We start from the raw sequence: 25,532 nt of genomic DNA on the forward strand, positions 1-25,532 counted from the left end.
ATAAATGATGGAGAGGTTAATGTTTTTGTTATCTGATATGCTCTATTCCACTGAGATTTTCTTTGGTAAGTATAATAGGAACACATTTTCAGTTGAGATCATTTGAAATTTCTACTAAAACCTACTGGGGAAATTATAATCTTATTTGAAGCCAGTGATATATATATATATATATATATATATATTTTTTTTTTTTTTTTTTTCTGCAGTACGCGGGCCTCTCACTGTTGTGGCCTCTCCCGTTTTGGAGCACAGGCTCCGGACGCGCAGGCCCAGCGGCCATGGCTCACTGGCCTAGCCGCTTCGCAGCATGTGGGATCTTCCCGGACCGGGGCACGAACCCGTGTCCCCTGCATCGGCAGGTGGACTCTCAACCACTGCTCCACCAGGGAAGCCCTCAGTGATAATTTTAATCTTAAAGATTGTTTGTTTTTATTATAAAGGAGATTATATAAGCATTTCTCTGTGTAATCTGTAAGAGTTGTTTTATCTGATCGTGTATAAAAGGAGAGATGAAAGTTTGCTTTTAAGAATATAGACCTAAGAGACTTACCTGGTGGCGCGGTGGTTAAGAGTCCGCCTGCCCATGCAGGGAACACGGTTTCGATCCCTGGTCTGGGAAGATCCCACATGCCGCAGAGCAGCTAAGCCCGTGAGCCACAACTACTGAGCCTGCGCTCTAGAGCCCGCGAGCCACAACTACTGAAGCCCACGCTCCTAGAGCCCATGCTCCGCAACAAGAGAAGCCACCACAATGAGAAGCCCGCGCACCACAACTAGAGAAAGCATGAGCGCAGCCAAAAAAAAAAAAAAGTATGCCCATGTGTTTAAAAAAAAAGAATATAGACCTAGGGGGAAAAAAACCCCTCCAGGCTGGTTGTGTACTTCCACACATGGTGGTGGTTCTGATTTAAGAAAAAAAATGTTTCCCCTTATGTTAATGGCTTTCACTTAATATATGGTACCCTTTTTTTCAGAGAGATCTCATTGAAGATTACAAGATCACCTTTGGTTATCAGTGCTTGGGAACTGAGTCAGAATCTTTAAGAAGAGGGAAATGAAGTAAACTGATGTTTATTGATTGTCTATTTTGAGCCAGATTCTATGTCAGGCTTTTTTTCCACATTAGCTGATATAAACCTTGCATTACTCCTTTGAGGAAATGGTAATAAGTATAGGCAATACTTATGATTACATTGTCTAAAGTATATTTCTGATTGCTTTATATGCAGTCAGTTGTGCTATATCAGAACATACGGGTTCCTAAAAGTCAGTGCACTATGCAAAATCAGGTAATAAAACCCACAGGGCTTGTGGGGAAAGTGGAGTCGGCACAACACTTAAAAACTTCATTGATGCCAAATTAGGAACCAAGGTAAGAACCTAATAGAAATGATAGCACAGTTTTACATATGTAAAAATGGCTAACCAATATGGAAATACTCTAATGTAAATACTGCCTTTTATCTTGGAAAAGACCTGAAGTTTGCTTGTAGAGGTACGTGTCAGAAGGATTGCAGCTGGTGAATTATTATGAAGTGATGGAAGGAAAGTTATCTTAAATCTGAGAGAAAGTTGTAACACCTCATAACCCACAAGGTGAACTGAGGGAGTTTTGATGTTTGAGGTGTGTGTCTGTGTTGTGCGTGCCTATGCAGCTCGTTTCAGCTGGGTGCAGTTTTCTGTGTTCATCTAGTATTTCTGGTGGACAGATCCCACAGAAGCAAACTTGAAATTTAGTATGTTCAAAATGTCAAATTATCAATCGTGTGGGAGCAAATATGTGTTTTCAAAACTAGTATTGTAGGGAACTGGCCATACCTGAACTTACTTAGAGGTCAAACAGCCTGGGTCTGGGTAGCTCTTCCCTCACTCTGAAGTGTGTCTGTTATTATTTTCTTAAATTTTGGTTGCACCAGGTCTTAGTTACAGCAGGTGGGCTCCTTAGTTCCAGCTCCAGGGCTCCTTAGTTGTGGCACGTGGACTCCTTAGTTGTGGCATGCATGTGGGATCTAGTTCCCTGAGCAGGGATCCAGCCTGGGCCCCCTGCATTGGGAGTGCAGAGTCTTATGCGCTGCGCCACCAGGGAAGTCCCCTGAAGTGTGTCTAATCTTGCATCTAGTATCTGAGATAGTGTCACATTCTTTGGCAACTTAGTTGCCACTGCCATTAAGGAGACTTAAACTTCAAACATTTTCTTTGTTAGAAGAAGCTTTGTACCCAGAGTATCAAAAGTTTCAGACTAATTCATTCTAAAGATTTTTGTGGGGTGGCTAAGTAACACTTTTAAAGCAGGAAATAAAATATTATACGTTTCTTCAATTTGTATTTTGAAACAGTTTTGATGCTCAATGGGGGAAGCCTGGTGTGGAAAGAAAAATAGATGATGGGTTTTAATCCTGACTTTGCTTTACTTTATCTTTCATGTTTTTTAAGCCTTAGTTTGTAAATTTGAGTAAAGAGAGAAACAGTACTTTTCTGACCTACCTCACTGGTCAGGTAGTGAGATATGTATAAAAGTCCTTGGTAAATGGTAAAGCATATATATTAGTAAACATCTGTTACAGGTGTAGTCTGTTAAGGACGTTAGCTTTTTCATTGAATTGATCTCATCTTGGTTTTATGTTATGCTTTGTATTCTGTTTAATATTATTATTTAGCTTTTGTATATTTTTTGTTATTTAGGAAGGTTTATATTTTTGTTTTAATCAGTTTTATGTTTTATAAACTTTTATGTTTATACCTTTAAAAATTCCTGGGAATTCCCCGGAGGTCCAGTGGTTAGGATTCGGCGCTTTTACTGCCGTGGGCCCGGGTTTGATCCCCGGTCAGGGAACTAAGATGCTTCAAGCCACGTGGCGTGGCCAAAAAAAATTCCTTTAGTCCTCTTTTTTTCTTACTTAGGGTGTGGAGGGGAGGGAATTTTATGCTGTGATTGTGAATTTTATGCTATTATTTTATTTGTCACCTATAAAATAATCCATTTTCTTTCCCCCCATTTTTAAAAATTATGGTGAAATATGAATAATATGAAATTTACCATCTTAGCCATTTTTTAAGTGTTCAGTTCAGTGGCATTAATAAGCACATTCACATCATTGTGCAACCATCAACCCCGTCCATCTCCAGAACTTTTTCATCTTCCCAAACTGAAACTCTGCACCCATTAAACAACTCCCCCATCACCACCTCTCCTCCAGCCCCTGGCACCCACCATCTGCTTTCTGTCTCTGTGGGTTTGGCTCCTCTAGGAACTGCATGGGAGTGGGATCATACAGCATGTGTCTTTATGTGACGGGCTTATTTCACTCAGCACAGTATCCTCAAGGTTCATCCATGTTGTAGCAGGTGTCAGAATTTCCTTCTTTTTTAAGGCTGAATAAAGTTCTGTTGTATTTATATACCACTTTTTGTTTATCTATTCATCTTTCAATGGACATTTGGGTTACCTCCACATTTTAGCCATTGGGAATAATGCTGCTATGAACATGGGTGTACAAATCTCTCTTCAAGACCCTGCTTTCAGTGCCTTTGGGTATATACCAAGAAGCAGATTGCTGGGTCATATGGTAATTCTTGAGGCATACCATACCGTTTTCCATAGTGGTTCCCAGCAATGCACAAGGGTTCCAGTTTCTCTACATTCTTGCCAACACTACTGTTTTTGTTTTTGTTTCATAATAGCCATACTAGTGACCATGAAATAGTATCCTATCGCAATTTTGATTTTCGTTTTCCTAATGATTAGTGATGTTGATTGTCTTTTCATGTGCTTATTGGCCATCTGTATGCTGTCTTTGGAGAAATGTCTAATTAAGTCCTTGCCCATTTTTTAATTGGGTTGTTTGTTGTTGAGTTGTAAGATTTCTCTCTATTTACTGCCTATCGAATGACTGGCAGCTATTTTCTTCCATCTGTGTGTAGTCTTTTTTTCCCCCCAGGCCTGTTTGTTCGTTTGTTTATTTATTTATTTACTGCACCGCATAGGCATGCGGGATCCTGGTTCCCCAACCAGGGATCGAACCCATGCTCAGTGCATTGGGAGCGTGGAGTTTTAACCACTGGACCACCAGGGAAGTCCCTGTGTGTCATCTTTTGATGCACAAAATTTTTAAATTTTCATGAAGTCTACTTTTTCTCTTTTTTCTTTTGTTTTCTGTGCCTTTGGAGTCACATCTAAGAAATCACTGCCAAATTCAATGTCATGAAGCTTTTTTTTTTTTTTTTGGCTGTGTTGGGTCTTCATTGCTGTAAGCGGGTTTTCTCTAGTTGTGGCGAGCGGGGGCTACTCTTCATTGCAGTGCACAGACTTCTCATGGCGGTGGCTTCTCTTGTTGCGGAGCACGGGATCAAGGCACGCAGGCTTCAATAGTTATGGGTTATGGGCTCTAGAGTGCAGGCTCTGTAGTTGTGACTCACGGGCTTAGTTGGTCTGCAGCATGTGGGATCTTCCTGGACCAGGGATCAAACCCGTGTCCCCTGCATTGGCAGGCGGTAAATCCATTTTCTTATGTGTGAGGCAGTGAATGAGCTTATTCTACTTAATTTTTTTTCTAGTCTCTTTTCCTCTGACTTTTTGAAGTTATTTTTACTTTGTGAGAGCATGCCATTTTATGTACTATTCTACCCGCATCAATACCTTTGTTTTAGATTTAATTCTACAATTAAATGTAGTTAATATTAAACAGCAGACCTTTTTCTGAAGTTTTCCCAGTCATCTCTTGGTTGGATGAAGCTTATTGTCTAGTATAGATTCCTCAACAGTCCTTGTGGAAATCTCTTAAGGTCTTAGATGTTAAAAGTGTTTTCCTAGTGTCTTGATGTTTGAAGGACAGCTTGGCTGGGTTTAAAATCCTTGATTCACATCTTCTTATATTTCTTGAAAATAATTGCCCCCCTGTTGTCTTGCTTATATGTTGCTGATGCCAACCTGATTTTCTTTTCTTTGTTGATGACTTGGTCTTTCTTTTCGAAGACTTGAATTTTTCTTATCTGTAAAATTGAATTGTTTTACTGAGGTATGTCTCTGTGTTGACTATTCTGGATAAATTTTCCCTTGTGGTTTCAGATTGTAGATTGATGTTTTCTTTTGAGTCAAGAATTACAGTTTTGAATATTAGTTCTGGTCAGTTGTTTCATTCTTCAGTGATCTTTGCATCTCTTTTATATTATGTTTCCTTCAATTCTTTTCTCTGTTATTCATTTGCTTGAGAAATCTTATTTTCTATCTTTTTAGATCATACATCTTGTAATTTAGTCTTCATTTCTGTGATGATTTTGTTTCTTTTCTGTTTCTTTAGTTCCTATTTTAAAACTTGTTTGCTCTTTAAAATTTTGAATATTTGATTTGAGGTGTTCTTTTATGTCTTCATTTGTTATTTATTTCTAATTTGTGATGGAGTGTTGAATCTTTCCTCTGTGTTATCGCTTTGGTTTTTGGTGTGTTTTCATCTGCCCAAATCTTTCACTTTTAAAAATACTATGTAAGTAACTTGGCATGGACGCTGGGTTCTTTTTTCTGTTCAGGTTATTTGTGATGGGTTTTACTGCACCAGCAATATAGACAATTTTATTTTGGGGTGAGGCTGGGTGGTTTCTTCAGTCTCTTAGTTCAAGAGTACCCTCTTTGTTGCTACAGTCAAATGCAGTTTTTAAAATAAGTCCCCTGTCCCACATTGCTCTGTATTGGTTCAATAAGGCCTTGATCTTCAGTGCTGCCCTCTCCATCAAACCTTCAAGTGATACTTTCTCCTTCTAAGGTGTCTCCTTCTCCAAAGCTATGCCTTACTAAAACTGCCACCTTTGGTCTTAAAGACTTTCTGAGCCGCTACATTTTGACTCCCCAGTAGCCATTGCTCTCATTCATCATGTTTCTCAGTACTTCCTTTTGACCTCTGGCTTGGGTGAACTTGGATGAATCCTGAATATTACCCATTCACTCACCACGAGGACGCTGCTGTATTCTTCTTTTGGACAGTTCCCATTGGAACATGGGACTTCTGGTCTTCAGTGTTTATGCAATTACATGTAAATTAGAGTTTTTAGTTGTCTTATCTCTTTGTAATGCTCTGGGTGATTTTATTTGCTTCCTTTCTTGGCCTGTATGGTTTTTTGTTTTCTTTTTTAAAATTCACTTATTTATTTATTTATTCAGGTTGAGTTAGATCTTTCTTGCTGCACGTGGGCTTTCTCTAGCTGAGGAGAGCGGGGGCTACTCTTCGTTGAGGTGCGCGGGCTTCTCATTGCAGTGGCTTCTCGTTGCAGAGCATGGGCTCTAGGCGCGCGGGCTCAGTAGTTGTGGCACACGGGCTTAGTTGCTCTGCGGCAAGTGGGATCTTCCCGGACCAGGGCTAGAACCTGTGTCCCTTGCATTGGCAGGTGGGTCCTTAACCACTGCACCACCAGGGAAGCCCCAACCTGTTTTTCTGAGGATATGTGTAATGTTTAGAAATTAGGGGGCAGCCATTATCCTGTAAATAATTCATTTCTGGTTTTATGTGTTATGCTTGAAAATAATAGTGCTTGCTTTAAGATAATTTGCAGTTCAGGTTTTATATAATTGGGTAATTGCTTATACTTTTGTTGCTGTGTCCCCATGACCACTCCATTGTTTTCTTTAAACTCTTTGGGATTATTTATCATTGAAATAATTATGAGGTTCTATTAAATAGCTGACTCTCAATCATATGTATATACCTTGAGTTTTATTGAATTTTGTCCTATCCCTAAGCAATCAGAGTTCATAGCAGAGTTCTACTCATATTAAGCAGGAATCCTAAATTTTCCTTCACTTTTCTTTTCTCAAGTGACATAATTTAATGCTGGGGGGAAAAGAAAAGAAAGGTAAGAGAAGTCTGGCACGTTTTATAATGCATTAACAGGATTTTAGTATCCAGAAAGCAGATGGTGATTGTCACATTCAGTTCTGTGGCTAGTAAGACCTCATCTGTAATTTTAGCTTCTGGACCCAAAACTAGGAGAGATAAAGACCAACGACTCCGTAATGCTGGCACACCTCAAAAATACTGGTGTAAAATTCCCACAGACCTTTCTTGTCTTTTGTTCTGAGACTATGTACTTGTTACTTTAAATTTTTGAAGTGCCTTTTGTTTTGTGAAATACTGACAGATTTTAAAAAGATTGTTTATTTTGAAAAATAAAAATTAAGCAACCCCATTTTTAAAATAAATTTACTTATTTATATTTTGGCTGCGTTGGGTCTTTGTTGCTGTGCACTGCCTTTCTCTAGTTGCAGCAAGCGGGAGCTACTCTTTGTTGCGGTGCGAGGGCTTCTCATTGCAGTGGCTTCTCTTGTTGTGGAGCACGGGCTCTAGGCGTGCGGGCTCAGTAGTTGTGGCCCACGGGCTCTAGAGTGCAGGCTCAGTAGTTGTGGCGCACAGGCTTAGTTGCTCCGCGGCATGTGGGATCTTCCCGGACCAGGGATTGAACTCGTGTCCCCTGCATTGGCAGGTGGCTTCTTAACCACTGCGCCACCAGGGAAGTCCCCAACCCCATTTAAATTGTCTAAGTTTTTTGAAATTTTACTAGTTTTATAAAATATACAAGTATGGGAACAATACTGTATCGACTTCTGAGGGTGGCACAAAAGGTCAAAGGACTTAAAACTTTCATATAAGGAACAGCTAAAATTACAAAGATGCTTAGCTTGAATAAGAGAAAACTGAAGTCTTAAGAGCTAGAATCAGTAAACAGAAATTAGAGGGTGATAGAGTTTGGCTCAATATAGCTAAAAACATTTCAGTAGAGCGAACTGGTACCAACAAGAGCTGTGTGACCCCTTGCACCAGATGATGTTTACTATAGAATTAAGACAAACTTATTTTTTTAAATAGTATAAAACTAGGAGGGGGAAAATCATTCTTAAGATTTGTTTTCATGGTTGTAATAGTTTGACAGAAATTGTATGATATAAAAGGCTAGCATATTGTCTGCAAATGGAAGCTCCAACTAAAAGAATTAAAGGAAAGGGAGGATAAAGGTAGTTTTTCAGCATTCCTATGTTTTCTTCTCAAAAAACATTTAAAAATTTAAAGTATAATTACCTACAGTGAAATGCACACGTTTTGAGTGTACTGTTCTATTAGTTGTCTTGAGCATACTGTTCTTTTAATTTTGACAAGTCATAAAGCAGTACAGCCTATGCCCCTTTTAAGATGTAGAACATTTACACCATCTCAGAATAGACACCTTGTTCCTCTTGATTGTATATTTTAATTCAGTTTCTGCTTTCAGATTTCTCTATAATCAGTCAAACTGTGTTGGGTCTAAATATTTTAAGCTGTAACTGTTACCGTGGTGCTTCGTTTAAACATTTTATTGAGTGCTTGCTCAGGTTCTTTATATACATTTGTATTTAGTTCTCACCTTAACCCTGCAAGGTTGTTAATGTCCACATTTTGCAGGTGACACAGTTGAGGCTCTAATAAGTTTAATTAAGCCAGTGATGCAAACCTGTCTAAGTGTTTTCTAAGATTTGAACTGTAGACTCTAGAGCAGCGTTGTCCAATAGAATTTCTTGTGATGATGGAAACGTTCTGCATCTGAATTTCCATATGTTAGCCATTAGTCACATGTGGCTATTGAACACCTGAGATGTGGGTAGTGTGACTGAGGAGCTTTACTGAAGAATTTTAAATTTTATTTAATATTAACTAATTAAAACGTTAAATAGCTATAGCTCTGAGTCTAAAGACTGTAGGTGCCCTTTCTCCATACCTGTCTGCTCTACAGAAGTAGGACTACTAAAAGTAGTTCCAGTACACTGGCACTACTAAGTGCTAGCCAGGCTCCTAGTAAGTTAATAAATTTTTTTTTTTGGCGGTACGCAGGCCTCTCACTGTTGTGGCCTCTCCCGTTGTGGAGCACAGGCCATGGCTCATGGGCCCACCTGCTCCATGGCATGTGGGATCCTCCCGGACCGGGGCACGAACCCGTGTCCCCTGCATTGGCAGGCGGACTCTCAACCACTTCGCCACCAGGGAAGCCCTATCAGTTTTATTGATCTTCTCAAAGAACCAGATTTTGGTTTCACTGATTTCCTTTATTTTTCTCTTTTCTATTTCATTGTTTCTGTTCTTTTTTCTTTTGTTTCTCCTGCTTATGTTGAGTTTAATTTGCTCTTATTTTTCTACTTTCTTAAGGTGGAAGCTGATATGATAATTGGAGACCTTTTAGAATACAGGCTTTTTTCTGACTACTTTTATAATTTTCTCTTTTGTCCTTATTTTTTAGCATTTGGATTGTGATGTGCCTCTTTTTTTGTTTGCTGTTTTGTTTTGTTGTTTTCTTTTTTTTTTATTTGATCCTGCTTGGAGTTTGTTGAGATTCTTGGTTCTGTGGGTTTAATAGTTTCCATTTCTCTATTGAGATTTCCTGTTTGTTTTCTGATTATTTCATGTTTTCCTTTCAATCTTTTAAAATTACTTAATAGTTACTGTTTTAAAGTCTGTCTGCTACTTCTGTCATTATTTCTGAATCTGTTTTTGTTGATTACTTTTTTTCCGTAGGTCATGGGTCACAATTTCCTGTTTCTTCACATTTCTAATTTTGTTTTTCTGTAATGTGTATTATAGACACTAGGATATTGAGTATCTGGATCTTGTTGTCCTTTGTAATAGAGTTTTGTTTTGGCAGATGGTTAATTTGCTTGTGCATCAGCTTGTTCTTGTTTTTAAGCTTTAATAAAAGTGGCTCTAGATTATCCTTATTCCCAAGGTGTGGCATTTCTGGGTCTCTGATGAATCCTGGAGTGTTTAATGAAGTCTCTAACTGGATGTTTGGAACTCAGATATCTCCCAGCCATGTACAAGCATCCATAGTTGTTCAGCTCCTGCTACTTGGTAGTTGTTCTTGGCCAACTTGAGTAGAATTCTGCAGTGTACCTGATCAGTTTAATATTTGACCAAAACTCTTGTACAAATTTCTGAAATTTCATCTCTGTACAGTTCTTTCTAATACCCTGCTCCATAAATGTCAGCTCTTCATGCATTTTCTGTCTCAGATATCTGTTTAGGTCAGTAAGAGTGGCATGTTCTACTTGTGTTCCTCCTCTCTATTCTGCAGTCTGGAAAATGCCTGTAGGCAAAAAAAAAAAAGATTTTCTTGGGATTTACCTTGTTTCCCTTCTGAGAGCACAGTCCTGTGTTGGCTCTTGTCCAATGGCTGAAAATAATTATTTCATATTTACTTAACCAGTTTTATGCTTGGCAGGAGCACGAGCTGGTGTCAGTTATTCCTAGACATTTTAGAAGCAGGAGTCTCAGTGTATGGTGCCAGCATTTAGCACACAGGATTTGAACAGTTCATTCTGTTTGAGTTACATCCTGTTTTGCTTTACGGTTTCTGTAGCACACTGTTAATATTTTAAAATTTAGCTGCTAATGAAAGCTAACAGTCTACAATATTCTAATATTTTTGAAACTATTATGTTTAATCTTGAATTAACATTTGTTCATGTTACAGGCAAGATGACAAACAGAATACTATGGCATTCATTCCATACCAAGGGAACCATTTATTTATAATTCTGAAATTTCAAGAACTCCCCAAATACAAGAATTTCAGAGATGGGATTATAGACATGTATTTTTATTTAATTTTATGATTCTACTATGGAGAACTTAACATGTCTGCCCACAATGTTGTTTTACAAAGCCTGTTTTAAATGAATTGATGTGAAACCTTTGCTCAAAGTATACTGTATGTAGTATTTGCATCTCTCTTAACCTAAATAAAAGTAAATTCTCTAAAAATTTTCTTTAAGTCTATGGGTTTGATTAAAGCAGCATTAAGTATCTTATGGTTTAAAAAAAAAAAAGAGGGCTTCCCTGGTGGCGCAGTGGTTGGGAGTCCACCTGCCAATGCAGGGGACACGGGTTTGTGCCCCGGTCCGGTCCGGGAGGATCCCGCATGCCACGGAGCGGCTGGGCCCGTGAGCCATGGCTGCTGGGCCTGCGCGTCCGGAGCCGCAAAACAAAAAACAAAACAAAACAAAACAAACAAAAGAATCTTATCATGGTAGCTTTATTCCCATGATTCTGTAGAAGGAACTTCAGTGATAGCGTTACATGGGAGTTTTAAAAACAAGCAAATTATTTTTTTCATTTTGTACATTTACGCCTTTTGAATGGTTCAAAACAGGACTCCTTATGATTATATCTTCTGTTATACTTTAAGACTGCTTTTATAAGATTCCATTTTGATTAGACATAAACCTGTGTTAAAGCTGAATTATACATAGATCTGGCCTTTTATGTTTGGAGGAAAGAAATTGTTGAATATGATACACTACTTCCTATTTTTCTTGTAAACCCTGTATGCTACTAGAGTTTATCTTTGGGCAAGAGCAGAAGTGTCAAGGAAATTTTTTGGGGTAAAGTAAATTGAATGTTTGCTGTTACTTTTTCCATTAAACTGTGAGAATACTACTCTCATTTGTTATGAGTGACCTGTTGTAGGAGTAGTGCTTTTAGGGAAAAAAGAGATTGAGGTCTGTTTCCTTAAATGCACACTGAATGGTATGCCATTCTCAATTATTTTTATGGGTCACCTTGACAGAAGATAATTGGGTTAGTGGCATTGAGTATAATTTCAATATGGGCAGCCACCAAATTTCATTAATTAGGAGCATAATCATTAGGAACTGAAACTTAATTACTTTTCTGAAGTTTGATAAAATAAAAAACTAAGTGCTATAGTATTATTATCTCATTAAAAGAAAGTGGAGTTCGGTTTTTCATTTTCATTTGGTAAACTCAGTTATTTGGGGGAATTATCAAATTGGTTAATCTGTGTGTGTTCATTTTTGTCACCTTATTTTTGGCATTTTTATTGCCTATTTAATTATAGTACTGAGTAAGCAAAGGAACAAAAGATGAGATAAAAGTTGAATTTGTTGGTTAGAAAATCTGTTAAAAGATGAAAACTCTTGGCTTTAATAATATTTATGTTAATAAAATGTAATAAAATTTCTGTATGTGATGGAAAGAGCTCTTAACTGGGACTCAGAGGACCTAGACTGTTAGGCCCGCCAACACTAACTAGGAATGTTGCCACTAACTAGGTTTGTAATCTCTGGCAACAGATGCGCAAGGACCCCATGCAGATTTTTGGATGTCTTTCTCTGAATAGTTCCATCACTTGCAGTACTCTGCCTTGCAGAGTACCTCAGCCTCCTTGACCTTCAATCTTTGTTTCTTCAACTCTGTGGACTGTTGTGCTCTGCTTCGGATCCTTCTCCCTGTGCTATAATCTGTAAAACAGTGACATTACCAAGTGTATCATGTCCCCTCAACCCATGGTTCACAATCCTGCACTGCCTGTTGTCCAGTGTTTGGCAACAGTTATTTTATACATTTTATCCAGTTTTGTTGTTTATGTTAGAAGGACAAGTTCAGCCTCACTCCATCATGGCTAAAAGTGGAAGTTCCCTTACTACGTTTTTACAGAAATAAATTTTTAGAAAGCAAATTGAGGGTTTTAAGAATAGTGTACTTAGGGGGCTTCCCTGGTGGTGCAGTTGTTAAGAATCCGCCTGCCAATGCAGGAGACATGTGTTCGAGCCCTGGTCTGGGAAGATCCCACATGCCGCAGAGCAACTAAGCCTGTGCCCCACAACTACTGAGCCTGTGCTCTAGAGCCCGCGAGCCACAACTACTGAAGCCTGCGTGCCACAACTACTGAAGCCTGCGTGCCTAGTGCCTGTGCTCTGCAACAAGAGAAGCCACTACAATGAGAAGCCCGCACACCGCAACAAAGAGTAGCCCCTGCTCACTGCAACTAGAGAGAGCCTGCGTGCAGCAACAAAGACCCAGTGCAGCCAAAAATAATAAATAAATAAATTTATTTAAAAAAAAAAGAGCAGGATACTTAAACTGTTCTTTGTATGTATGTAGTTCCTGGAAAACAGTGACAAGTTAGGAGTGTCACTTTTAATTAGCCTAGTCTTTACATCATATTAACAAATTAAGGAATAAAAACCATATGATCATCTCAGTAGATGCAGAAAAAGCTTTTGACAAAATTCAACACCCATTTATGATAAAAACTCCAGAATGTGGGCATAGAGGGAACCTACCTCAACATAATGAAGGCCATATATGACAAACTCATGGCAAACATCATACTCAATGGTGAAAAACTGAAAGCATTTCCACTAATATCAGGAACAAGACAAGGGTGTCCACTCTCACCACTCTTATTCAACATAGTTTTGGAAATCCTAGCCACAGCAATCAGAGAAGAAAAAGAAATAAAAGAAATACAAATTGGAAAAAAAGAAGTAAAACTATCACTGTTTGCAGATGCCATGATACTATACATAGAAATTCCTAAAGATGCCACCAGAAAACTCCTAAAACCAACCAATGAATTTGGTAAGGTTGCAGGATACAAAATTAATGCACAGAAATCTCTGGCATTCCTATACACTAACAACGAAAAATGAGAAAGAGAAATTAAGGAAACAATCCCATTTACCATAGCAACAGAAAGAATAAAATACCTAGGAATAAACCTACCTAAGGAGGTGAAAGACTTATACTTACAAAACTATACAGCACTGATGAAAGAAGTCAAAGATGACATAAACAGATGGAGAAATATACCATGTTCTTGGATTGGAAGAATCAATATTATGAAAATGACTATACCAACCAAAGCACTCTACAGATTCAGTGCAATCCCTATCAAACTACCAATGGCATTCTTCACAGAATTAGAGCAAAAAATTTTGCAATTCGTATGGAAACACAAAGGATCCCGAATAGCCAAAGCAATCTTGAGAAAAAAAATGGAACTGGAGGAATCAGGCTCCCCGACTTCAAACTATACTACAAAGCTACAGTAATCAAGACAGTGTGGTACTGGCACAAAAACAGAAATATAGATCAGTGGTACAGGATAGAAAGCCCAGAGATAAACCCACGCACATATGGTCACCTAATTTATGACAGAGGAGGCAAGAACATACCATGGAGAAAAGACAGCCTCTTCAAAAAGTGGTGCTTGGAAAACTGGACAGCTACATGTAAAAGAATGAAATTAGAACACTACCTAACACCATACACAAAAATAAACTCCAAATGGATTAAAGAGCTAAATGTAAGACCAGACACTATAAAACTCTTAGAGGAAAACATAGGAAAAACACAGGAAAAACACTCTTTGACATAAACCACAGCAAGATCTTTTGTGACCCACCTCCTAGAGTAATGGAAATAAAAACAAAAATAAACAGATGGGACCTAATTAAACTTAAAAGCTTTTGCACAACAAGGGAAACCATAAACAAGACGAAAAGCAACCCTCAGAATGGGAGAAAGTATTTGCAAATGAAACAACAGGCAAAGGATTAATCTCCAAAATACAAAAACAGCTCATGGAGCTCAATATCAAAAAAACAACAGTTCAATTAAAAAATGGGCAGAAGACCTAAGTAGACATTTCACCAAAGAAGGCATACAGATGGCTAAGAGGCACATGAAAAGATGCTCAAACTCACTAATTATTAGAGAAGTGCAAATCAAAACTACAATGAGGTATCACCTCACACCAGTCAGAATGGCCATTATCAAAAAATCTAGAAACAATAAATGCTGGAAAGGGTGTGGTGAAAAGGGAACCCTCCTGCATTGTTGGTGGGAATGTAAATTGATAGAACCACTATGGAGAACAGTATGGAGGTTCCTTAAAAAATTAAAAATAGAACTACCATATGACCCAGCAATCCCACTACTGGGCATATACCCTGAGAAAACCGTAATTCAAAAAGAGACATGTACCAAAATGTTCATTGCAGCTCTATTTACAATAGCCCGGAGGTGGAAGCAACCTAAGTGTCCATCATCAGATGAATGGATAAAGAAGATGTGGCACATATATACAGTGGAATATTACTCAGCCATAAAACAAAATGAAATTGAGTTATTTGTAGTGAGGTGGATGGACCTAGAGTCTGTCGTACAGAGTGAAGTAAGTCATAAAGAGAAAAACAAATACTGTATGCTAACACATATATATGGAATCTAAGAAAAAAAAATGTCATGAAGAACCTAAGGGCAAGACGGGAATAAAGACACAGATCTACTAGAGAATGGACTTGAGGATACGGGGAGGGGGAAGGGTAAGCTGGGACAAAGTGAGAGAGTGGCATGGACATATATACACTACCAAACATAAAATAGATAGCTAATGGGAAGCAGCTGCATAGCACAGGGAGATCAGCTCGGTGCTTTGTGACCACTTAGAGGGGTGGGATAGGGAGGGTGGGGGGGAGGGAGACACAAGAGGGAAGAGATACGGGAACATATGTATATGTATAGCTGATTCACTTTGTTATAAAGCAGAAACTAACACACCGTTGTAAAGCAATTATGCTCCAATAAAGATGTTCAAAAAAATATAGACATGTACCACAGTGTTCATTGCAGCAGTATTTACAATAGCCAGGACGTGGAATCAACCTTAATGTCCATTGACAGATGAATGGATAAAGATGTGGCACGTGTATACAATGGACTATTACTCAGCCATAAAAAGAATGAAATTGAGTTATTTGTAGTGAGGTGAATGGACCTAGAGTCTGTCGCACAGAGTGAAGTAAGCCAGAAAGAGAAAAACAAATACTGTATGCTAACACATATATATGGAATCTAAAAAAAAAAAGTAGGCATAGAGAATGGACTTGATGACTTTGGGTGGTAGGGGGAAGCTGGGGCGAAGTGAGAGTAGCGTGAACAAATATACACTACCGAATGTAAAATAGTTAGCTAGTGGGAAGCAGCAGCATAGCACAGGGAGATCAGCTCAGTGCTCTGCGATGACCTGGAGAGGAGGGATAGGGAGGGTGGGAGGGAGGGAGGCTCAAAAGGGAGGGTATGTGGGGATATATGTATGCATATGGCTGATTCCCTTTGTTGTACAACAGAAACTAACACAGTATTGTGAAGCAATTACACTCCAGTAATGATCTATTAAAAAAAAATAGTGTGCTTAAAGTATTCTTTGTATGTATGTAGTTCCTGGAAAACAGTGACAAGTTAGGAGTGTCACTTTTAATTAGCCTAGTCTTTATGTCATAGCTTCCTTTAATGCTTTTTACTGTTATTTTAATTATTATAAGAAAAATTATTTTTAGGCTTTCTGCTAAGTAAATAGGAACACTAAATTTAGTTGCTTAGTCGGATGTTTCTTTGGCTGCATATGGTTACGTTACTGCTTCTGCTCTCCCCTCCCTCCTATCCCCCAGATCACTTTGCCTGTTGATTGTGGGAAGGGCTGAGAGGAAGCTATTGCAGACAAAGTAGGACTGATGGATCTACTAGAGAATGGAAGTGTCAGGGAAGGAAAGCACAGAGGATAATTAGGTTTTTTGCTTCATCATCTGAGTGAGGGTGAGTTGAGGGAAGGGCATCTCTTGAGATGGTGAAGACTTGGTGAATAGATTCTGGGGGAAAAATCAGTTGTGTTTTGGATGGTGTATTAGGTTTGAGATGTGAACAAAATAGAGATGGTGAGTACATAGTTGATCATAGGACAGCTCTGTAGTTGGCTGTAGCATTGAGCCTTAAGCAGTTGATTTCATGGTGCTGAATGTAAAATTTTACATTTTTGTTTCTCCACATTTTTCTATGATTTTATTATCATTTGCATTAACTACCCCTCCCAGATTTTGAATGTATTGTTTTAAAAATTGTGAGTAAAATTTGTTTAAACTTATGACAGTGAAATCTGTCATAGAGTACCATATCTTTAAGATGTTTTCTGTAATGAATACAGTGCTTTAAAAATAATTATTGCTCTAAAAGCACATGGTGATAGTTAAAAGTCAGATAGCACTAAAAGGTTTATGATGAAAAAGAATTTGTCAACTCAGCCCCCCTCCCCATCCCCTCCATACCTTCCCACACCAGAATCAAGCACCCTCAGTCCTTCTAGCCATTTTCTCTGGTATTTGCTTTTCTGTTGCTTAGTAATATAACATTATTTCTTTCTTCTTTTTAAAAATATTTATTTATTTGGCTGTGCCAGGTCTTAGGTTGTGGCACCCAGGATCTTTGTTGCGGCACGCGGGATCTTTAGTTGCGGCATGCGAATTCTTAGTTGTGGCATGTGGGATCTAGTTTCCTGACCAGGGATCAAACTCGGGCCCCCTGCATTGGGAGCATGGAGTCTTAGCCACTGGACCACCAGGGAAGTCCCTATAACAGTATTTCCTGATACATGACTTTTAGACATTTGTTGACTTCTGTTTATGGGAAATGAGGACTTGGAACTTCATCATTCACACATTTGCTCATTTGTCTTTCTTTATACTTATATCACAATATTTTGATAAACTGGTATTAAATATTTACATTTTTATAACTATACATGTATTTTTTATTGTTGAGCCAAATATTATGCTAAGACCACTAAGACCACCACACTCTCTTATATAAGCCTTTATTTCTCCTGGAGTTAATACCTATCTTACTTATTCAGTTACCTGGTTTTCTATAGACCCATTGCTCATTTTCCCCAAATGTGCCTGTATTTCTGTCAGGTGTTTATAAATAAAATTTCCATTTTTGTCTTTGATAGAAACCTATTCCATGGTGGCCTTTGGCATCCTGTTTTATTTTGGAGTGGTTGTTCTCTAGTTCTTTTTTCTGCATTAGATTACTTATTTACTAAGTCCCATGTTATCTTTTTTGTTTGTTTTGATTCCTTTTAATAGCTTCCTAAGGAAGAGTGCAGAGAGATAAAATTTTAACTTTCTGAGAAGCTTTAAACTGTCATTTTACTTATATATACTTGATTGACAGTTTAGCTAGGTAAGGAATTCTGAATTTTGAAGGCTGTGTGTAGTTTTATAGCTTTTGGCAATATTCCATTGTTACTTTGGAGTAAAAGTTCAGTGCTATTCTGATTACAGATCTTTTTTATGTGACTTGTTTTTTTCTCTCTGGAAGTTTTTTTTTTTTAATTAATTAATTTATTTTTGGCTGTGTTGGGTCTTCGTTGCTGCGCATGAGCTTTCTGTAGTTGCGGTGAGCGGGGGCTACTCTTCTTTGCGTTGCACGGGCTTCTCATTGTGGTGGCTTCTCGTTGCAGAACACGGGCTCTAGGCGCGCAGGCTACAGTAGTTGTGGCACGTGGGCTCTAGGGCTCAGGCTCAGTAGTGGCGCATGGGCTTAGTTGCTTTGCAGCATGTGGGATCTTCCTGGGCCAGGGCTCGAACCCTTGTCCCCTGCATTGGCAGGTGGATTCTTAACCACTGCGCCACCAGAGAAGCCCCTCTCTCTGGAAGTTTTTAAGGACCATTATTTCCAGGCTTTGAATTTTCATTATGGTGTGCCATAGTGTGGGTCTTTTCTCCCCTTTGTTAATTTGCATGCACTTGTTTGTCCCTTGTGGCTTCAGAGACTTGTTTCCTTCAGCAAAAAGAAAATGTTATTTTAAAATATAATTTCTACACCTTTCCTTTTTTTTCAGTTTTCACATTATTAACACTTGTTGGACCTTTTAGAGTAAGCTAATGGTTTTCTTGTTTTTTCTAATGTATATTTTGTCCCTTTGTCTTGATTTTACTTTCTGTTTTTGAACTTTCCTTTTTCTTTTTCTTTTTTTTTTTTTAAATTTTGGCTGCACGGTGTGGCTTGCAGTATCCCGTTCTCTGAGCAGGGATTGAACCCCGGTCACTGCAGTGAAAGTGCCGAATCTTAACCACTAAGCCAACAGAGAGCTCCCTGTATTTATTTTTTTTAACTGTGTTTTAGTGGGATTTAGGAGAATATGGAAATAACGTGATCATTTTGTTGTATTTAACAGAATCAAAAATTAGCACCGAATTTAAAATTGTTTGCATTTCTTGCTAAACTTAAATTTTTCTCTTTTGTTTTGACAGAGATGTTATGAACATAAACAGTACAGAAATGGATTGAAATTCTGTAAACAAATCCTCTCTAACCCCAAATTTGCTGAGCATGGAGGTAAGTGTAAATACTGTACACTTGCTTGTAAGCATAAGTAGGTAAGGCTTTGCTTACTTATCTGGTTTCACTTATTTGGGTTCTGTTAATCCCAGCTGCCTAGACTGTTTTCCAGAGAGAATGGACCTTCTTATCCTTGACTCCTGTGAGATGTTTAATACTGATACTTTGAATTTATTGTCGAGAAACTGATAACACAATCTACTTGAGTTCTGATTTATTCCTATTTTGAATATTAGCACCATAGGAAAGGCAAAAGAACCTAGTAAGACAAATATGCTAATTTAAGCTTAATAAATAGGTTTATTTAAAATGTTACAAGAAAATTTTGCTTGAGAACTTTGGTTGAGCTAGATAAATTTTATTTCTTACAATAAACTTATTCAGAAAGTATCCATTTGGGTCTTTGCTCATGAACCAGCACCTTCTTATTTAGCATTGTATCTTAATTAGTTTTTCAAGACAGTCATGGTTAAGACTTGATTTTGAAAGTTTACATAGCTTTTGCCTGTGTGAGGGTAGAAAATTGGACAGTGAGATGTTTGTAGGATAAACTTGTAAAGAAGCAAAGGAAAAATAGGCTTTCACAGGTCTGATTTGTAGTTAGGAAACATGGCTCTTTGTTAATTAATTTGATAATGTTCTCTTAGTATTGAAGAGGGAGAGAGCAATAGTTCCGTTAGCTATCTTTACTCTCGTGTACTTTCACTCTAGTGATAAAATTGTTTAAAGATGGAAAGCAGTGGGAATAAAGTATCTAAAATTTTCTCTCTCCATTTCCTTGTTAAAAAATAGTTTTGCTAGCCAGTTGGATATTAGGTTGTTTTATATTCATTCCAAAAGTATGCATAATGGTAATGTAACTCTTAGTCGTATAATCACCATAGAGTTTCAGTACAGCAGAGTACCAACTTTCATTGTGTCTAAAATGCAATTTCCCTTCATACTTTAACATATCTGAAATCAGGTTGCATATGAAGTGTCATAATTTAATTGAAAATACTTTTTAACAGTACATAAGTTATGATTTGTTCTAAACTTACTGACAACCTGGGTTTTCATTAATTAAGACACTTGAAGTTGTTTCTTGCAAGAATAGATTTTTACCTGTTTAACAACAAAGTGTTACTTTCTACAGTACCTTGCTAATTTGGCTACTTGCCAAATATATTTTGTTTGTTTGCTTCCTTTTTCTTTAAATTTATGCATGATTTATGATGATTTTGTACACATTTTTTTCCTTCTTTTTTTTTGCTTCCATTTCTTTCTTTTTCTTCTTCTTATTTTTTTTGTGGTACGCGGGCCTCTCACTGTTGTGGCCTCTCCCGTTGTGGAGCACAGGCTCCGGACGCGCAGGCTCAGCGGCCATGGCTCACAGGCCCAGCCGCCCCGCGGCATGTGGGATCCTCCCGGACCGGACCGGGGCACAAACCCGTGTCCCCTGCATCGGCAGGTGGACTCTCAACCACTGCGCCACCAGGGAAGCCCGCTTCCATTTCTTTATCTATGTTTTACTATAAATGTTGACTTTTCCTCAGGATAATGTGTTTAATCCTTATCTTTTATTCCTAATTTTTCTATAAATTTTAAGTTGTAGTCCTAAAAGACAAATTAATCATAATGAATATTTTATATTCATTTGTGTTTCATAGAATATACATTGTGAAATTAGAAATATTGTTTTTCCCTTTCTGAAAATTAGTATTTTCCTCAACTCTTTTTTTTTTTTTTTTTAATTTTTATTTTGCGGTACGCGGGCCTCTCACTGTTGTGGCCTCTCCTGCTGCGGAGCACAGGCTCCGGACGCGCATGCCCAGTGGCCGTGGCTCACAGGCCCAGCCGCTCCGCGGCATGTGGGATCTTCCCGGACCGGGGCACGAACCCACGTCCCCTGCATCAGCAGGCGGACTCTCAACCACTGCGCCACCAGGGAAGCCCTCAACTCTTTTTTAATCTGTGGATTGTGAATGACAGGTGTCTGACATCTTCTTTTATTTGTGTATTTAATAGTAATCCCAAATAACCGTTTTAAAATAAATTTATGAAAACCAGAAATGTAATTTATGTGTATATTTAAATAGTTGAACCTTTATGTAACTTGGGTTCACAGAGATAGTCTGTTTCAAGATAAAGTTTTTCATACTTTAAAGGAGTAATTTAATAAGGTCATGGAATTCCCCTGAACAGTAGAAAAATCATTTTATCTTGTTAGCATATGGATTACCAGATATTCATGCATTTTTGTATCTTTTTATCTAAAAAAAAAAAAAATCTAGGGAGGCCTACAGTATAGAAATGTGTAGTTACTTCATTTGTCAATTTAACAAATATTTTAATTCTGTAAAAACCTGGACGTTTTCCCAGGAATCTCCTTGAAGTTTTAAATATTAAGGATAATGTAACATTTGTTTTTGAGATTATGGTTACCGTTTTTGTTGTTGTTAGTTATCTTTAAATTCTTTTTCTTTTTTTCTTCCTTTTCTTCTTTTTCTTTTTTTTTTAAATAGAAACCCTGGCTATGAAAGGATTAACATTGAACTGTTTGGGAAAAAAGGAAGAAGCTTATGAATTGGTTCGTAGAGGTTTGAGAAATGACTTGAAGAGTCATGTGTGTATCCTTTTTGTATATTTAAGGGTTGGATTGTGGTGTCTTGAGCTAAGGCAGCAATTTGGGAGTCAGAAGTTTTAGATGTCTCTTACTGTGTAACTGCAGAGGAGATGGTTCTTTCTTCAATTGAGTAATAGCAACTGCCTTCATTCAGGAAACATGTTTATATACCTACCATGTTCTACTGTTGTATCTAGTCACAGATAAATGGGACTTGCCTTTTAAAATATCTACCCTGCAGATATTTGCCTTTTAAAAGAGGTACCCTGCAGATTTCATCATAGCATGAATTTAGAGAAGGATATACAATAAGGAGTATTAGAAGGCAGTATAGTATACTGATTGAGAGCCCAGGGTTTGGAGTGTGCTTCACTTTGGTTTGAGTCTCAGCGCAGCTTCTTTCTAACTGTGATCTTAGGGCTTAGTTTCCTTATGTGTTAAATGAGAATACTCATACCCACTTCACTGTGGTGGTGTAAAGATTTAATAATGCTTAACATAGTCCCTGATAATGCTGTACTGTATGAGGTGAATTTTATTTTATTTTATTTTATTAAGGGAAGTGTGAGAATAGGATCAAGTACAAATGTCTGAGGGAAGATCGAGAAAAAATTGTGGGTTACTGTTTTTTAAATAGTTTTTGACAAATATTTCTTTACCCATTTTGTTGGCTAACACAATGAAGTGCTGAAACACTTAGCAAATTTTCAAGTGTTAGTCTGGAATAATACAGACTAAGAAAAGATATGGATTTTGCTGTCAAAGATCTTATAGTCTAGTGAAGGAAGATACTTGGTAGAAGCTTAACACTTCTGAGTATTACATAAAATGTTATAATTTGTTCAACAATTATCACTAATCCAGTAAAGCAGAAGTGAGTGAGTTGAGAGTAACCAGAAACTGAAAAGGTAAGCAAAGGATTAATTAATAAGACCTTATAGATATCTTTTCATCATTTTAATGTTGGTGCGGTGTTCTGTATGTACTTGCCATGCTTTATTTAAAACTGGGTTCCTCTTGATGAGCATGAATTTCTTTAAATTTTTAGCAGTGTTAAACTCCTTGAGGATAGATTTTTAGAAGAAGAAGATTCAAGGCAGTTAAAAGGTGTTGCAGTGCTCAAGAGAGTTGATCAAGTCCTGAAATGGGGGTGCGGGGAATAGGAAGGTAGGTAATGGGTGCCAGATTATGAAGGGTAGTGTATCTCAGGCTTTTTAAAACCATGTTCCAACCAACTGAGAAGATTTGTCAACCTTTACTTTGTCATTTGCATTATGAAAATGAAGATTATTTTTCAAATAAAATTTATAACATTATGTATTTTCAGTTATACATGTCACCCTAGAAATTCTGTATTTACTGACTCTGTTAAGGAGTGTAGAAGTTGTTAGATTGAAAAGTTGGAATCTGATCTGAGAGAGAAACATTACTCATTTCTGGAAAGGGAAGTAGACTTTTTTCTTTTGATCGTGTGTGTTTTAAAAGGTTACTCTGGCAGGTGAGAGTAAAAGCAGAGAGACTGAAGGCAGGAGGATGGGTGACTTGCAGTAATCAAGATCTAAAGTGAGAAAGACCTGTTTTAGGGGAGTGAGATTATTTACATATTTCCCCCTTTGGAGCACAGTTTTACAACCTACTGTAATTTTGCTTACTTATCTGTATCCCTTACTAGACTTGAAGTTCCTTGGATAGGAGACTGTACATTTTGGCCACCTGCACCCTAAATTTAAGTGGTTGATTTTTAGGAACTTTATACTGCACTAACGGTCTGTCCCAAGCACCTTGTTAGCTAAGGAAAAGGAAATACACTTGATTTAAAACAATTACATGTCATGGATACCCATTCCCTCTTTTTCCTTTTAAAAGTAAAGATAATTCTTAATATTTATTGAGCATTTATTTTTGTGCAAGCCAGTGAACACTTTATATGTTATTCCATTTTGTCACCAAACTGCTGTGCTTTGCTGTATAGACTCTCTATTTATTTATATTTTATAATTGAGGAAACATAAGATTAAATTAACTTGTTAAGGTCACAGAGCTAATAAGCCAGGCTGGACCTGTTTTCTCTGGCTCGAAGAGCTGTGCTTTTCTTCCCCACTGTATCAAACTACCTTCTGTCTTTATATTCTCTCTGTTTTTTAAGCTTGTAATTTTATAAATAGATGTAGTTTTCTGAGTTTCATAGAGAATATTATTGGAACTTTATTTCTTGACCTGGAGGTTGTATCCTTAACTAAATCCTTTAGGTTGGCATGTTTATGGCCTTCTCCAGAGGTCAGATAAGAAATATGATGAAGCCATTAAGTGTTACAGAAATGCGCTAAAATGGGATAAAGACAATCTTCAGATCTTAAGGGACCTTTCTTTACTACAGATTCAAATGCGAGATCTTGAGGGTTACAGGGTAAGTAGAGAATTTTTTTATTCTAAGGAAGAAATATTGTTTAAATATTTAAAACTCTTTGAGTACTTTCTGATAACAAGTTTTCCATTAAAAAAAAATTTTTAATTGAATCTTGCTCTCTTCTCCCAGTAGTGATTGTGTTTATGACTGGACTAATCAGATTTAAAAATTATTTTACTGTGAGGCAGAGTTGGATTACTGTATAAGATTGAGTTAATCAATTCAGTGAAAAATTAACATTTATATATATTTTTTTATTTGTTTGTTTGTTTGTTTATTCTTTTTACCTCCATAGAGACTAATACTCTGTCTTAGTAGCTACAATTGTGTGTGCGGGGGGGGGGGGCTTCCTTCCAGTTTTATTCAAATATAATTGACATACAGCACTGTATAAGTTTAAGGTGTACAGCATAATGATTTTGTTTACATGAAATGTTACCACACTGTTTAGTAAGCATTCATCATCTTATATAGATACAAAGTAATAGAAGAAGGAAAAATTATATTTGTTCCTGGTGCTGAGAACTATTAGGGTTTACTTTTGTAACAGTTTCCACATATATCATACAGAAGTGTTAATTATATTAATCATATTGTACATTACACCCCTAGTACTTAATTTATCTTACAATTGGATGTGTGTGCCTTTGACCACCTTCATTTAATACCCCGTACTCCCCACCGCACTCCCATTCCCACCTCTGGTAACCACAAATCTGATTTCTTTTTCTCTGAGTTTGGTTGGTTGGTTGGAGTTTTTGAAGTTTAATTGCCCTATGATGCTATATTAGTTCCTGGTGCACAACATAGTGTTCTATATTTTTCTGCATTACAAAATGATCACCACTGTAGCTATATTTTAACGCTTAAATCAGTCTATTAAGTCAGATTTATTTAGTCCCTCTTTTTTTTTTTTTATTTTTCCATGTAGTACCTGTTGAGTTGTCTTCTATGGATCTTACCTCAGTGGTTGGGCACTGTATTAAAAAAAAGTGGGTTTTTTCCTTTGTACTATTTTTTTTTAATTTAATTTAATTTTTTTTTATACAGCAGGTTCTTATTAGTAATCAATTTTATACACATCAGTGTCTACATGTCAATCACAATTGCCCAATTCAGCACACCACCATCCCCACCCCCCCCGCGGCTTTCCCCCCTTGGTGTCCATACATTTGTTCTCTTCATATGTGTCTCAACGTCTGCCCTGCAAACCAGTTCATCTGTACCATTTTTCTAGGTGCCACATACATGCATTAATATACGATATTTGTTTTTCTCTTTCTGACTTACTTCACTCTGTATGACAGTCTCTAGATCCATCCACGTCTCAACAAATGACTCAATTTCATTGCTTTTCATGGCTGAGTAATATTCCATTGTAGATACGTACCACAACTTTTTTATCCATTCGTCTGTCGATGGGCATTTAGGTTGCTTCCACGACCTGGCTATTGTAAATAGTGCTGCAGTGAATATTGGGGTGCATGTGTCTTTTTGAATTATGGTTTTCTCAGGGTATATGCCC

The 25,532-nt window shown here is 37.5% G+C and overlaps 1 protein-coding gene across 4 annotated transcripts in view; it reads left to right on the forward strand.

Moving 5' to 3' along the window:
• The window catches only part of NAA15 (N-alpha-acetyltransferase 15, NatA auxiliary subunit), a 75,779-nt gene that overhangs the window by 5,566 nt on the left and 44,681 nt on the right, over nt 1–25,532 (forward strand). For 3 of the 4 annotated variants that reach the window (XR_003432296.1, XM_027103752.1, XM_027103753.1), the window contains exons 2-4: nt 18,908–18,992; nt 21,500–21,604; nt 23,850–24,007. Coding sequence is in view for 3 of the 4 variants with exons in the window: in XM_027103752.1 (XP_026959553.1) it covers nt 18,908–18,992; nt 21,500–21,604; nt 23,850–24,007 (348 nt within the window). In the remaining variant the exon portion in view is untranslated. Of the gene's footprint in view, nt 1–18,907; nt 18,993–20,864; nt 20,967–21,499; nt 21,605–23,849; nt 24,008–25,532 lie in introns of those variants that run through there. The other variant, XM_027103754.1, reaches the window with a different exon arrangement.

The sequence above is a fragment of the Aethalodelphis obliquidens genome, unplaced genomic scaffold, assembly GCF_003676395.1.
Source record: "Aethalodelphis obliquidens isolate GAN/ISIS:26980383/991018 unplaced genomic scaffold, ASM367639v1 scaffold6, whole genome shotgun sequence".
Lineage (NCBI taxonomy): Eukaryota > Metazoa > Chordata > Mammalia > Artiodactyla > Delphinidae > Aethalodelphis > Aethalodelphis obliquidens.